We start from the raw sequence: 17,031 nt of genomic DNA, 5'->3' as shown, positions 1-17,031 counted from the left end.
AGACATCCACATTTTTAGGTTTTTGTCACAGTAGGAATCCATTTTGTGGTACCAAAATCTTTATCAATAGTCTACTTAGGCTGTGGTAACAAAATGGCAGACTGGGTAACTTACCCAGTGAATGTTATTTTCTTGCAGTTCCGGAGTTGTGGAGGCTAAAAGTCCATGATCAGGGTGTCAGTACATTTAGTTTTTTGGTGAGGATACTTGGCTTATAGATAGCTACCTTTTCATTCTGTGCTCACATGGCCTTTACTCTGTGCTAGCAGGGGGATAGAGAAAGAGAGCTCTCTAGTCTCTTCCTCTTCCTCTTCTTATAAGGACACCAGTCTTGATTGTTTAAATGAGGTGCTAGGGTAAGGCTCTAAACAAATACCGTAATTGCCTCTCTAAAGGTTCAATATCCAAATACCATCAAAGTGGTGATTAGGGCTTTGACATTCAAATTTTAGGGGGACCAGTTGAGTCCATAACATTGTGGTAACTGAGAGGCTATAGTTAGCATGGAATATTGGAATATTTGAAGAATGACCTAAAACATACAATGTGAATTTAAACTCTCACAGTACAAAAAAAAAAATTAAGATGTGACGTTTCAGGTGTCAGGTGTTTGTATGGGTGACAGGCCTTGACATTAGCCAGGTAGGTAGACTCTGGGTTTTATATATTATGTTTAAGAAATTCCGAGTTTTATCCTGCTGAGCAGTTGAAAGACAGTGAAGATGTGTATACATTTATGTTTGTGGATGCATGAAAGTAGTTATATATGAATTTATTTTAAGAGTTGCAGTACCATGAAGGATGCATTTGATAGAGGCATTTGGGAATTGGGTTGGAGAATTAAAATATAAATGGTAGATAGGAAGACCATTTAGGTAATCATTGTAATAGTTCAGCTGACAGATGAGGGTCTGAACTAGAGTAGTTAGGAAGAGAACAGACAGGAAGAAACTGATAAGCTATTTGGAAGATAAAAATGACTTGGTGATTGGGTGTAAGATGTGGAAATCTTATTTTCTGTTCTACTGAATTTATCATTTCAGTTTCATATCTACTGAAATTTGCTAGCATTTCCATTGTCTTTTCCTTTAAGAGATAATCTGTATTAAACTAATACAGTGAGTCAGATTGGGTATAAGATACTTTTACCAAGTTTTTCAGTTTTACTATTTTAAGAGTATAAGATACATTTATAGCTTTATGAGGCCACAGTTCTCATCTTGATCCAGTATGGTGTGTCTTTGGAAGCTGAGGTTCTCTATTGTATTTTATTTTATTTTTTTTGAGAGAGACTGAGATTAAGAAAATATCTGTACTTTCTACCACACAAATCTCATTATACTTTGTTACTTTAGTATCATCATCATTTAGTTGCCTCCTCATCAAAATCGATGTATTTATATTACAGACACATCTAACTTTGGTTTTAGTTGCTTTTGGATCTGTTAGGAGATACTCCTTTCTCTTTATAGATCTTTGTCTGTAGGCTGACATTTGGCCAGTGAACACTGGTTTGCCCCTCCTGGTTATTAAGAGTTTGAAATGCTACCATTTGAGTCAGCTGCAGCTCTGTGTTCTTGCACCTTCACACCCCACCCTAGGCCCACGTAAAGGGTAAAGCCTGGTTCAACAGGGTCTTCTGGAATTAAGGCCAGTGTCTCTGTTGACTGGTTCATATCTTCGCCATATTGGTTATTACATATTTTGAATATTATTGTTCAGGATATATAGATGATTTAGTTGTAATTCTTGAATTCTGCTTATAGATATTTGTCTTAGTTTATGTGAAAATATTTCACAAATGTTCTTTGATTATACAGTCCTGGTGGCAAAATTCTCCTAATTGAGGAGAACCTCTTTGGAGTTTGTGCTTTTGTTACTCCCTCTAGTTCCTACCTAAAGATAAGTGTTAAAATGTTGACTCTACTGGATCTCTTCACAATCAATATTTTTCCTGAAGTCATCCTGACAGTAGTTTGGGACATTTGAGCTTTAAAAAAAAATTTTTTTTTTGGTCATAGAAAGTTTCTTTGTTAAATATTTGAACTGCTAAAGAACCCAGCCAGCTCAGGAGTTTGTACATGTAATTGTGATCAACACCTAAGAGTTAATTTTCTTCTACTTTTGGGCCGAACCTTTGATTACCTAAAACTGACATAGATAATAAATATCCTAAGTATGGAGGTGATATTTTGCACAATACAGAAGTGTTTCCTCCTACTCAAGAATTGGTCATTCTCAACTTACAAATTCAAAATAAGCTTTTAAAAATATAACTATATCACTGTATCTATCTATCTATCTATCTATCTATCTATATCTATAGATATAGATAGATAGATCTGGAAAAAACTCTGTCCAAATAAATTAAAGGGATATTATATAGTTTTTCTTCCTTCCTTTATACTTTTGTTAAAATGTGAATAAATAAGTTAATATCATTATGGAAGTATAATTTGCAAGAGGTTTAATTCTTTATTTTTAACCAGTATTTGTTGTCAGGGCAACAAATAATGAACTTTTTATATTTATTGCTCTAAATACTATGTGAGTAATCATTTTCTTTGGAAAGTGGTGTGAAATAAGTCTCCAAGATTGAGTGTAGTAAATGGACAACAATGAAAATAGTTAGAAATTTAAATAACCTCCTGACATGTTCTGATCATTCATTTTTTTTAATAAGAATAAAAAGTATCAGTAGCACCAAGGGTAAAGGTTTAAAACAGAAAAGTAGAATGATTGCTTTGTTTTATCAGAGTGAATACCGTACTGTATATATTGTTGAACTCATTTAGTTTTTCCTCTTTACAAAAGAGGATAGATCTTTGTGCTTTGCTTACAATTATATTATGTTAGAAAGGAGGTAGTGTTAGAGTTATTTCTTATATTCCTGTTTGATTCTCTACATGTACAATTTAAGGGATACCCTTTACCTTAGTCTTGTTTCTGAGTTAGACATTACAATGACTGTCTACCTTTTTTCTTCTCTTCCTTTCTCTTTTCTTTCTTTCTCTTGTTTGTTTATTTTATCTCTGTCTTCCATTTTCTCCCAAATTAAGTATCTAGAGTAAGTCCTAGGAAGCTGGCTCTCACTGTTATTTCCATGATGCCCCCTTAAACTGTGGATTGGAAAGTAAATAGAAACTACTTTAATTACACGTATTGGTTCGAATCTTGAATGACATAAAAAAATGCTAAAAAGAAAGTAGAATTTACCATAGCTTCATAACATGATATTTACCATTTATTTTGGTATATTTCCTTTTTATTCTTTTTTATTTATATGAATATATTGAAATCATTACATGTATTATGTTTTTCTGATTTAATACAGAAATTCTTGACCTTTTATTATATTATCGACTTTTTTTTTTGTATTATGGACCTTTTATATTTGGTCTTTAGCCCATGGCTCCTTCTCAAAATTATCTTATCATTATTTTGAGAGAGAGCAGGAGAGAGTGCCTGCAAGCTGGGGAGAGGCATAGGGAGAGGGAAGAGAGAGAATCTCAAGCAGGCTCTATGCCCAGCATGGAGGCCCAATGGGGGAGGGGGAATACAGATCATGATCTCTTGACCTTGACATCATGATCTGAACCAAAATCAAGAGTCAGGTGCTTACCTGACTTGAGCCACCTATGCACCCCCTTCTCAAAATATTTTAAATGCAAAAAGTAGAATACATAGGATAACAAATAAAACTAATTATACTGAATACATTAATAAAAGAAATTTATAATGTAGTAAACACAAATGTAAGAAACTTATCACACCCCTCTGTCATGGTACAGATTTGGTTTGTTAAGCTGTGTGTGTGGTGGTGAGGAGTTGATCTTTGTATAAAAAAAGTTACTAGAGGGGCACCTGGGTGGCTCAGTCTGTTGGATAGCTCACTTCGGCTCAGGTCATGATGTCATGGCTTGTGAGTTCAAGCCCTGTGTAGGGCTCTGTGCTGACAATTCAAGGCCCAGAGCCTGCTTTGGATTCTGTGTCACCTTCTCTCTGCCCCTCCCTTGTTCACACTCTGTCTGTCTCTATCTTTTAAAAATGAGTACACATTAAAAAAATTTTTTTTAATTACTAGAAATTGAATTTTAGGCCATTTCCTTTTATTCAGATTTTTATCTTTGAAACCATTAAGCAGATTTATTTTCTTTTTTGTAGTGCTTTTGTTCCTCTGAATGTTCCAAATAACAAAAATTCTACAGAGTGGGAAAAAGTGAAGTTCCTGTTTGAAGAACTTGGAAGTAGTCGTAAGTATTCTTTTTAAAAACACATTGATAATAATTCACATTTTGTGGCTCTTGGGACTTTTCTGAGTAGTCTGTTTTTTTTTTTGTGTTAAGAATTTAACCTTACAGTTCTTTTGAATTGTGGTTAAAAGTATGCTAGAAAAATTGGGAGTTGTGTGATGTTAAGACTCACTTCTAGTTATTATGCAGTTAGTCTCTTCTTCATACAATTACCTAGTTGAAACAAAAATTAATCTTCAAAGAATGTTAGCAGTGAAGGTCTTATAATTTCTCTGTATTCATTAATTCACTTGGGATTATATAGACAATGTTAAAGAAATGTGCTTAATATACTGTTTTTTATTTTTAACTTTTACCCAACGAGAGAACCCTATATTGCCGTTTGATCATGATTAATATCAAGTAATGTTTATTTACTTGAATGATAGCATGTGAGTGTGAGTGTGGGAGGGGCAGAGAGAGGAGGAGAGAGAGAATCCCAAGCAGGTTCATGCTGGCCACCCCCTCGCCACAGGGCTTGATCTCAGGAACCGTGAGATCATGACCTGAGCCGGTATCAAGAGTTGGATACTTAATCTACTGAGCCATCCAGGTGCCCAGTAATTTTTTATGTAGATTATAAATTACAGAGGTTTTGTATGAATTAAATAATATTTTGTTATAAATGTACCTCACCAAAAATTTGGAATTGCTTTTTCAGAAATTTTCCTTTTGTGATTTAGGGTTTTAGGAGGAGAAAAATAGGTAGGTTCAGGAGATTAGATTAAGAAAGATGCTCAGTCATTGAAAAGGTATAGTTGGTAGGAGAAACATATAAATGTGTACTTACTGCTCAATTTCATGTGCATTTGAACATAGTAATAACTTTATTTTCAAAGAAAACTAGAATATCTATTTTATAAATTGGAAAAATCTGTATTGCTTTTCTATTTATTTTTAATAAGTACTATACATTCTTGATCAGCATTTCTTTTTCCTTACCCAGATACAATATTAAATGATGATTAAATCAAATCTTGGAGTCCTTGCTGTACAGCTTCTTAATTTTCTTGCTTTCCACTTAAGATTTCATCTTGTAAATTGTGGTCCATTAACATCTTGCTGATACTAGCAAGAGCTAGGATAGCAATCCTGGCATCTACTAATACTGAATTGTCAGGATTTATGCACCTGATCCTATTACTGAGAAATAAATTGCTTCTTTTCTTAAGTTAACTCCTTCAGGTCTCTCGAGTAATTACTCTTCTGCCTTAAATATTATTTCATAAGTCTTTTAGTATTAGTCTTTGAGTCTAGTCTTTGAGTATTAGTATAACTTGAATCAGAAATTATATAGGTAGTATTATCTTAATTTTTGTAATCTCAAGCTCTTTAGTCAACATTATTTCTTTTATCTCAAATCTTAAAACACCATATTCCTAGAGTACTTTTACTTATCAAAATTAGTAATTTTAACTTTAATTGGTCAAATATGTTAACATAATACTTCATTTTATCAATTGTAAGATTCATATTTTCCAACATTTTTACATTTCTGATATTAGGATGCATTTAAAAAACTTTTTAAAATGTTTATTATTTAATTTTGAGAGTAAGAAAGAGAGAGAGAGAGCTGGGAGAGGCAGAGAGAGAGGGAGACACAGGATCTGAAGCAGGCTCCAGATTAGCACAGAGCCTGATGGGGGCTTGAACTCAGGTATCATGAGATCATGACCTGAGCTGAAGTCAGATACTTAACTGACTGAGCCACCTAGATGCCCCTAGAATGTGTTTTATAAGTGATAGTGTTTTAAAATTGTTATCAGCGTAATACCAGATCTCTCTTTTTTTCATGAACACTTCCTGTTGTTAATTCTAGTAAGATCAAGAAAGTAATAGCATCAAACATTTTTGAGTTCATAAAATATGATATTTTATGTGAATTTGTGTGAATTTGTTAGTGTTATGCTTTCTTTGGACAAATACCATGTTTTCACTTAGAAGTGAAACAGGAGAAACTTAACAGGGGACCTTGTGGGAAAGGAAGGAAAAAAAATAGTTGGGGAGAGGGAGGGAGGCAAACCATGAGAGAGTCTTGAATATTGAGAACAAACTGAGGGCTAATGGGAGTGGGGGGTGACGGACATGGAGGAGGGCACTTATGGGATGAGTATTGGGTATTATATGGAAACCAACTTGACAGTAAACTATAAAAGAAAAAATAATATGCTTTCTTCATGTGTTATATAAAACTGAGACATGAATTTTAAGAAGATAGATGATTCTAATTTTTTTGTTATTCATGAAAAGATTAATATGCATTAAATTAAAACTATATTTGGTTCCACAGGACTTGCATTTTAACGAGATCAAAACAGTTTCAGGGTGCCTGAGTGGCTCCATTGGTTAAGCAGCTGACTTTGGCTCAGGTCATGATTTCATAGCTCGCGGGTTCGAGCCCTGTGTCGTGCTCTGAGCTGACAGCCTGCTTTGAATTCTGTAGCTCTCTCTTTCTCTGCCCCTCCCCTGCTTGCACTCTGTCTCTCTCTCTGTCTCAAAAATAAACATTTAAAAAATGAAAAACAAACAGTTTCGATAGGACCTGCATGACAACTGGAAAAATTAGTATTACTAACATTTAAGAATATTCAAATTTGCATAGTATTTCTTCATATAATCTGGTATAATAATTTAAAAGTGTCATTCCTGGCTCTGAATTATTGGCCTTCCCTGAAATAATTTCCTGGGTCTAACGTACTAACATGGTATTTTGTGTTGGTGCTTTATTTGAATTTATTTTGTTTGTTTGCTTCCCCCCCCCCCCACATGGGCAGGCTAGCTCCCTTCAAATTAAAGAGTGAAATAAACTCTCTAAGATTTTAGTTTTAGACTCTATGTTGAAAACGTAATTGAAAATTGAGAACAAAGAAACCCAGAATATCAAGATGGAGGGGAGAGGAAGAAAAAATCAGGGTCACTGGCTTTCCTGTGTAATGTTTTTTCTCAAGGTCTGCCATTGAGAAAGTCTAGGATGGGTTTTTTTTTTGCCACCTTTTCAACTTGTAATATTTTGCTGATTTCTTTTTGCTTAACTAGACAGTTTTTCTCTTTTATTTTAGGAAGTGAAAGAAAGAAAATCTTTGCAAATCAGTTTGTGAATAGCTCTTTAAAAACTCTTGTCTGGGGCACCTGGGTGGCTGAGTTGGTTAAGCGTCCCGACTTCAGTGCAGGTCATGGTCTTGTGGTTCGTGGGTTCGAGCCCCACATCGGGCTCTTTGCTGACAGCTAGCTCAGAGCCTGGAGCCTGTCTTTGGATTCTGTGCCTCTCTCTCTCTCTGACAGTCCCCTGCTCATGATGTGTGTGTGTGTGTGTCTCTCTCTCAAAAATAAATAAAAAAACATTAAAAAAACAAAACCCTCTTCTCTCCACTTGGATTTGGCACTTCAAAGATGAGGTAATACACTTTGGGTTTATTCCTTCAGAATGTATAAGAAACCCAGTTTTTATATTTTTATATTGATTTGTTGAATATGAACATTAGAATACTATGCACACACCTTTTTAACAGAGCTCTTCTTCCTTTGCAGATGGTTTAGCTGCATTGTCATTTTCTATCAGTTCTCTGACCTTGATTGGAATGTTGGCAGCTATAACTTACACAGTAAGTGTAATGGTGATAGTTGAGTTAAAATTAAGAAATTACTTGATGAAGTAATTTTTTTTCCTGAGTCATGTTTTCTCTTTAGTATTTTAGTGCATTCTTCTTCATTTTCTTAAGTTTTCTTTATATAAGAGGAGGGTAAATTTTTAACTACTTAGTCACAATCATTTTATATTTTTGAAATTTAATATTCAGAAACAAATTTTATAACTTATGAACTTTGAAGTTAGTTATATACTATGAAGTAGTAGATTTACTGATTTATAAGCATATGAGAACTCTTTAACTGTTGATCTGTATCTATTATGGATGCAGTAGATTCATCCTACTTGGGTATATGAGGGTTTTAAAGTTAGAAATTTTATATAACTTGATATTCCCCTAGTGTGTAGAATCTAATCTTATACTCAGAGAGAGTACTTTTTATATTTCCTGGAGATGGTAAGGTCTGAGTTACAAGCTTGCCAGTCTTGTGTAAAGACTGGTCTTTGAGGGTTTTGCTCAAATTGTAGAGGAAAAAGCTGTAATAAATGTGTCTTATCTACCTCCTGAAAGACAATGGTGTATGAAGCTTTAAATCATCTAGAACCTTTTCAGATTAATGAAATTTATGTTTACAGCATTCTTAATTCTTACAGAAATGGGAAATACTGGTTATAAAGAAAACATTTTTGGGTATTGTTCAATATGTCTTTCTTTAGACATGAAGGAAAAGGGCTCTTAGGGTGATAGCAGAATCTAGTTCTGTTAGATGATTAAGTGTCATCATTTAGAATAAAGAAAGTCTAAAATACATGCATTTTAATATCTGTCAGGTGCTTATTTGGGTACTCTGTTTCATTCATTGCCATTTTTTTTTCATGTATCTCTACATAAGGAATTTGTCATAATATTAGTGGGTAATTCCCCTTTCATCTCACAGAATATAGGGGTAGTGTGTTACTTATTTGTCTTTTAAGAGGCAGTCACAGATTAACAACAAATTAAGAGTTAGATCTGGACTCAAATTACTATTTTTTTAATGTTTTATTTATTTTTGACACAGAGAGAGACAGAGCATGAGAGGGGGAAGGGCAGAGAGAGGAGACACAGAACTGGAAGCAGGCTCCAGGCTCTGAGCTAGCTGTCAGCATAGAGCCTGATGCGGGGCTCGAACCCACGAACGTGAGATCTGACCTGAGCCCAAGTCGGAGGCTTAACCGACTGAGCCACCCAGGCGCCCCTCAAATTACCATTCTATGCCTGATTTGTTAAGCTCATTTTGCATTTGTTTTTTAACTTTCCTGGGTCACTGCTTTTCCCATTAAATGGAAATAAAAAAATGCCTTTTAGAGATTTTTGAAGGTCAAATGATACAGTATAAAAGTGCTTTGAAAACTATAGAAAAATGAATATATAACAGTTGATAAAAGATTAGTCAGGAGAAACAAAGGGAAAAAGAAGAATCCAATATCAATATGAAGAACTGTGAAGGGTCTAAGATTTTATCCTACTTGCAGCCTGCTATAGCTCTTTGTTTGTTGGCTGAAGATGCAAGTCTTTAGGGTCAAAGACAAAGACTTTTATGTTACTTACAGTAATAGCAGTAGCCTTAGGATTAGCATTTTCTTGTGCTGGTTTCTGGAGTCCCACTTCCCATGGGGCAATGTGAAGTACACCACAAGATGATACTGTCAGGTAGGAGAGGAACTTTGAGCTTAGGGAACCTGAATCTTTAAAATGGACAGTAAGCCTTTTTGCCCTTTGCCTTAGAGCAAGATGCTGTCTTTATTTTCCAAGGCTATTTTTCTATATAAGCATCCTTGAAAAGATAGCATAGAAAAAAAATGAGCATTAGTTGCAAGATGTGCAGAAATGAGAGACTCGTGGAGGATTGTCTTTCAGTAGTCAAATGGTATATGCTTTGAAGAAAAATAAGCCAGTATAATGGGATAGACAATACTGGAGGCTGGTTCTGCCGTAAGAGTCAGGAGCGCCTTCTCTGATATTTAAACAGAGACCTGCGTAACCAGCCATGAGGAAGAGGAAGTGCAAAAATCCTGAGGCAGACACATGTGTGCTGTGTTCAGGTAATAGCAAAGAAGCAAAGCCAGTGTGGGTGGAACTCACTTAACAAGGAAAAAGATGACTGGAATTTAGGTGAGAAATAGCCAGAGACCGTGTTATGTACACCGGTATTATGTAGAGCCTTTTAGACCACGGTTAGGATTCTGAATTTTGTTTTGATTGAGATTAGAAGCCATGGATAGGTTTTAAATGGAGAATTTTAAAATTCAAATTTTAAATAGGATCTAACATTTTAACATTATTGCTCTGGTGACTCTGAATTTCATAAATTATGGCAATGGTGAGTGGGAGTGGGAAAAACGTGTGAAATTATTAAAATTCTTTGAAAGAGAGCTCTGTAGGAACAGTATTATTGTAAACTAAATATTTTAAGGTAATACATTATATTACTTTAGCTGAAGCTGTGAAAATTATCATTTAAGCAATCAATTAAACCAAATAAAACAATCATACTGACTTAGTTAGGCTATCCTTAGAAGAACTGTACTTTCTAGAATGCAGAAGACTGGGTGGAGGACACTGATAAACAGAGGACTTTATGAGGTGGCCCAGGCTGGGAACCTAGAAGACATAGGGGGTAAGCTGAGTAGGTGGGGAGGGTCCCTTAGTCCTAAGCCCAAAGGAGTGGGTCCAGTGTAACAGCATAGCAGGATCATCTATCTAGGACTTAACATATTTTCTTTAAGTAGAATATGCAATAAATTATGATCCTTGGTGAAGAGTCTTCAAATGTGAATTCTGTCTGTGGGTCCTTTGAACTACTTTACTATCTAAATTTATACATTTATAAAGTAGCAATAATTAAGCAGTTTACTGAGTCTTGGAATTTGTTGGCCACTCAGTAGTCACTAGTAGCTCACGTTGTTGAATATTCGCACTTTAGTATGGTTTAAACTGCAGTGTATATACGTCTCTTTCCACTCATGTAGTGAAAGTAAACCAGATGCTAATAGCAGTTGTATCATGATCAGTGAGAATGTGGTTTATGTAAAGATGAGTAAGTCAAAGAGGTATTCAAAGCTGGGTGGTAGTTTCCTGCTGGAGGAAGGGATGGGTAGACAAACATCATTTAAGTAGCACAAAACATACTTACAATTCAATGGGAGAATGTTTTGCTACCAAATCAGTCTGGCCAGTTTTACCATCTAGTGTGTATTGAGGAGACCCTGTTTAAGGGGGTAGCATGGTGTTTGTAGCTGAGTGCTAGTCATGAGTGAAAGTCTTTATGTAAAAACTAACATCTGAACCATAGCTTCCCCATCTATAAAAATAGGCCATTAACACTCAATCTTTATTAAAAAGCTGGTTGAAAATTAACTGTTTACAGATAGGTGGTTTTATTTTACAGAGTGGTTAATAGTATTTAATTACTAGATTTGCTTATAGATACAAAGTTTTCTTTTAACTTGTTACGGAAAAGTTTGAGAATTGAGCTTTTCATGTGGTGGAACATGGAAAGAGGGTGCAGTGCATATTCATGGGAAACAGAAGAGATTTAATTTTAATTAAAATACCCAAGGTGGGAAGTAATATTTAGACTACTTTGACCCTGAGTGCAAAGAATTATTAAAGTCATGTCTGTTATAGACTCTGTAACTGTTAGTATTGAGACCAGAGAAGTTTTTGTCTTGTGTCAATAGAGTGTGATTCTCTTAGCTATACGTTATTATTTAATTTATAAACTAGTTGATTATTTAAATTTGACCAAGATTGAATCTATCTTGCTATGTCGTTAAGGGATAAGCCACTCAATTTTAGAAGAATGTCAGATAACATATAGCTTGACTGTTGTTTTCAGCTTAAATTGAAAGAGAATCTGCTACTTTTCAAATATAAAAAAAGGAAATCTTTAGACACAAATGTTTATATAGATATTTTAAATTTTTGGTGCCACCAAGTGGGGAAATGTTAAATGCTGATATTTCATACAAAATGTGTCCTGTGGACCACTGAAGTGCCTATAGGAGCGGTGACTACTGAACTTTTTATGTTATACACATATCAGTGTCATGCGTGTATATACATATGTATACACACACATAACATGCTAATCTATATACATTTAATATAAAATATAAAGAAGTGGATTAAAGAAAATAAAAATAAATTAAGGATTCAGAAGTAGAAACAGCATTGATTCTGTAATTTTTGAGGGGTTAAAGGCTTGTTAAAAGTCAAATTTTTCAACGTTCCATGTGATGCTGTGTTTCACTGAGGCTATGCCATTGATTGTAAAATGCACTTTTACTTTATGTGTCACTATTCTGATCTCTGCTTATGCTTTTTATTATTTATAGTTTTTGTTTTATATTTAGGGAGGAGTTTCTTACATTTGTAAATACTTATTTTTACCTTTTTGACTTACATAAATACATTTAAAAATCATATTCTTGATATATAATAAAGAAAACGGAAGTGAAATAAATTGAAAAGATGTTCCTAAAACCTCACATTTGGAATCTGAGTCTTCTGAATAACTTTTTTGAATTGGTTATTCATGCCCATGTTTTACTATACATGATTGTTTCTTGGGCCCCTGGGTGGCTCAGTTGGTTGAGAGTCTGCCTCTTGGTTTTGGCTCAGGTCATGATCCTAGGGTCATGGGGTCAAGCCCCATGTCGGGCTCTGCACTGAGCATGGAGCCTGCTTGAGATTCATTCATTCTCTCTCTCTCTCTCTCTCTCTCTTGCCCTCCCCACTTCTTCCCCCCTCACTTTTGCTCCTCACCCCACCTCACTCATGCATGCCGTCTCTCAAAAAATAAAAAAGTTTCTTGTATGTTATCAAGAGAATTAGTGATGCAGCTTTTCTTGAAGCCTCCACTCTTACCTCTGGAATTTCTTTGAAGCTGCTAACATACCCACTGCGTAAGTGTGAAGTGTTTTTGTTGTTATTTCTTGTCTTGCCATGTGAAAGGCAAATGGAAAATGGCTTTTACTTTTACTTTGCTTTAAGCTCATAAAGCACTTGGGTCTTGCTTTGCAAGAAATACAGAATTATGCTCCTTGTTTCCAAAAATATTTGCTTCACTATTGGCTCCTTTCTCTCTTTCTACACATTAGATTTTTGTTTCAATGTCAAATCACAATACTGTCTTAAAGACACTTTAAGTGACAGTTAAGTTTAGTAGTGATAACAAGAATGCATGTGACTCAGTTCAACAACTAACTGTAATGCAACCAGCTGAGACCAAATTTGTGACTGGGCAGGTAAGGACAGCTATGTCATGACTCCTGTGTAGTCAGTGATTATAATATGGATACACATTTCACTAATGTTAAATGTGAGAAAATATGTATGTGACTTAGAATCAATAAATAGTTAAGGGGAAAATCTTAATTGAGTATATGTTTAATGAATTATTTCATTAGTCATAACAGCACACATGTTCTTGAGTAATAGGTGTTACAAATACATGCAAGACATTTATGCAGTCTACAGGCAGCATTTGATGTTCACCCTTTATAGTATTCCATGGCTACATAGATTGGACATTATCATTCCAGATATTAGAGATAAATATGGGGAAAAGTTGCTGTTCTAAACTGAGCAGTGTAAGTAGGTATTAGAAATGTTTGTAATATGTGTATATCCTTTTGAACATTTTGCATTTTCATATGGATGGTGCTTTATTTTTGGAACTTGAAACAAATAAAATTAAAGGCAATTATGACCAACTTAGAAGCATTTTAAATGAGTCTCCTTAGCCTTGTTGGTTTTCTGATAATTCACTAGAGGGCAGTAGTAAGCAATAAAAGTTTGTTTCTGTAAAAGTAGCTTTTCAAATACATGTTTTCCAAAGAAGTATGAAGGTTAAATTCAAAAGATTATTATTTGAAAACCTAAGGTTGTAATGACTAAATTTTTATGTCAATTTTATTATAATCTAAATATTAGGTTACATTTTCTGAAATCATTGAAACTTAAACGCGCAATTCTCCCTCCCCGCCAAAACTCTAAAAGGTAGGTAACTCCAAACAATGACAACTTTCTTTAATTGTTTTTTTCAGACAATTAAAAATTTATCAAAAAAACTATATTCTGGTCCCCTGTTAGGACATATCTTTATTTTCTAAGATTTTTGTGTTAAGGTATTTAGAAATTTAGTTCAGCTGTTCTAATAAATATGTAAGTTTCATGTAAGGAATTCGGTTTGTGAATTAAGATTTCTTTCTTCAAACAATTTTTGGTTAAATATTAATAGAAAATTTATTAGTTTAATAAATCTTTATTCTTGGAATAAAGGTGGGAGAAAAAAGACTTGAGACCTAGTTTTTACATACCAAATAGTCTCCTGCACTTGTTAGTAGCCTGGCTGATAAATCTTTGTCTTTAAGAATTTTTGAGGGGCGCCTGGGGGGCTCAGTCAGTTGAGTGCCCGGCTTCGGCTCAGATCATGATCTCACGGTTGTGCGTTTGAGTCTCGTGTCAGGCTCTGTGCTGATATCTAGCTCAGACCCTGGAACCTGTCTTCAGATTCTGTGTCTCCATCTCTCTCTGACCCTCCCCTGCTCATACTGTCTCTCGCTCTCTCAAAAAGAATAAAACATTAAAAAAAATTTTTTTTGAGTGATTCTGATTAGCCAAGTTTGGCTAATGTGCAGTGTGTGATGAAACAAATATACAGACCAATAATGTTAATGTACGGTGTTTTGTACTATAATTGAGTTATAAGCTAGGCACATTTCAAGTTAAGACATATTTCTCAGACATGGTGTAATTAAGCTGAGATCTGAAGGGCACTGAAATTTGCTAGGGAAGTAGAGATGATAAGCTGGGCATTCTAGATAAAGGCGCTGCATGTACCAACGTGTGGAAGATTGAAAAGCCTGTATGACACTGGAGTGTTTTAAGAACAGTGAACAATTCAGAAGTGTGAGGCATGAGATAAGGTTGGTAGGGGTTATCAGGGGTTTTGTATGCCAGGATTAGATAATTACAAGACCAGTAATTCACAAGACCAGTCATTCTACCTGTCATTGAAAAAAACAAAACAATTTTACATGAAATTCTGATATAGAAAAAAGTTGTACAACATAGAATTGCTCAGGTTGAAGTAGCAGTAGGTCCCCAGGAGGCTGGCTACCTGCCTTCTTATCTCCTGTAGTGGCCCTAAGGCATCTACCCAGAATTCTAGGGTCTCCTCCTAGAACACTTTGAAAACTATTTTAATTAGTCCTAGACATCTTAATGATTGTTAATTAGAGGAATCCCATAATTTGATGTGGTTGCTAGGTATTACTTTGCAAACAGTGGAGAAGTTAGATTTATAGGAAGTGAGACCAGTAGACTAGGTAGGAGAATTTAGATGATCTTACATATGACAGTCCACGCTAAATAAGTCAATATTATTAATATTGACCAGAACTACAGATTCTGAAATCTAACTAAATACTGAGGTTCTGTATTTAGGGATCAAATCCATTGAACAGAGAACAACAACATTGAGGTAAGATAGCTTGTTTGGAGTTGGTTGGGAGGATAGGGAATTTATTTGGGGCATAAACTGTTGAGCAAAATATTTTTGCCTTGAAATTTCGTTGTAAAAAGCAACATAGACTTGGTGTTAAAATGATACGTGAGTGCAGATAATTGGCAAATAATCATATAATACTGCTTATTCATCAGTCTTAAAATATTATGTTACTTTTTTCAATAATGTTTTAAGAAGTTGTGGAACTACTAGAAAAAATAAATGAGTTAAATGATAGAAGGGTTAGGAAAGTCCTCTAAGGAAAGAGTAAAGAGCTGTGAGATACTTTGGCTCCTATAGGCTTTTTAATGTATATTTTTAGTGTATAAATTTGATTAGAGTTTATGAATTGCAAGAAAATTACCCTAAATTGTATGTTTTTCTGATAAATAACGGAACCTTCTTCCTACTTTCAGCTTTTTGGGAAGAAGGGGAGATGATAGGGAAATCATGAAAACGTTAACTTTAAAATGGTAGATTTTGATGTATTTCTCCCATAGAAACTATGAGGATTTTAATTTTGGGTAATACTTTCATATAATTATCTGGATACAATGTGTTATATTTAGTTGATATTGCCTGATAGAACTAGTTGATTTCTGGGTTTTTAGTATGTTCTTTGTATTCTCCTAAAACAAAACCATATAGGGAGTTTAAAGATGGTGGCATAAGAAGACCTGAACTCACCTTCTCCCATGGACACAACATACTTACAACTATATTTGGAACTAGATGAACAGCACCTCCACAACAAAAGACAAAAGAAACACATTGAGTAATGTAGGAGAATCCAAGACATGGCCTCAACCAGGGGACCCCATCCCGGGTGACCCCACAATTAGGAGGGATCCCCAAAATCAGGAACTCCCCCTTGAATAAAGAGATTGTGTCCCTTAACAGGCTTCCTGACCCTAGGGGCTGGCACTGGAGAGATAGGCTGCCCCTCCCACCCCCTGCTAAAAAAAAAAAAAAGCCACCAGGTTTTGAAAATCAATGGGGGAGTTAAGAGAGGGAGAATCATAGAACTATAGGGAACAGAGATTTCTGCTCATAAGTGGCTTGTGTGCATACCTGCTCTCCCTGAGATCCAGCACAAAAGCAAAGATTGAAAAGTGCCTACACTGTGAGAGAGAACCACTTAACTAATTTTAAGGTGGCTGCAGCAAAGGCAGGGACCTACAGAGACTTTATCTGGTGATGGAAGCATTGGTGGAGTCCATTTTTGCATTCTCTTTCTAACTTGCTGGTGACAGAGCAGATGTGTGCCATTTTTGGTACCCATCCTCTAGCATGCTAGCACTAGAGGGCATTCTCTGTCCACTTACCCCTTACCCTGGCTGGCAAACATCCCGCACCACATAGCACCCCAGCTGCAAAAGGGCCAGGTTACTGTCCCCACTGTATTCCTCACTCAGTTATCAGGCTGCACATGGGCCAGATGAGCGCCGTGATCCTCACTTTCCCCATGTAGCAGCCAAGCTGCAATTGGTCCAAGTGGGTACTGTATGTCGTGCCCAACCTGTGCAGAGAACCAGGCTAGAGCCAGGCTGGGAGAGTGCACTGAGCTCGGCTCTTACTGTGCAGCACGCAAGCCACA

General features: G+C 35.4%; 1 protein-coding gene across 1 annotated transcript in view; it reads left to right on the top strand.

The window, feature by feature from the left end:
* The window catches only part of LMBRD1 (LMBR1 domain containing 1), a 110,336-nt gene that overhangs the window by 34,881 nt on the left and 58,424 nt on the right, over positions 1–17,031 (top strand). Inside the window, exons 6-7 of the mRNA XM_029943558.1 lie at positions 4,165–4,253; positions 7,821–7,894. Coding sequence (XP_029799418.1) covers positions 4,165–4,253; positions 7,821–7,894 — 163 coding nt within the window. The remainder of the gene's footprint in view (positions 1–4,164; positions 4,254–7,820; positions 7,895–17,031) is intronic.

This window comes from Suricata suricatta, chromosome 7, assembly GCF_006229205.1.
Source record: "Suricata suricatta isolate VVHF042 chromosome 7, meerkat_22Aug2017_6uvM2_HiC, whole genome shotgun sequence".
In the NCBI taxonomy this organism is placed as follows: Eukaryota; Metazoa; Chordata; class Mammalia; order Carnivora; family Herpestidae; genus Suricata; species Suricata suricatta.
This window is presented reverse-complemented; position numbering and strand designations above follow the sequence as displayed.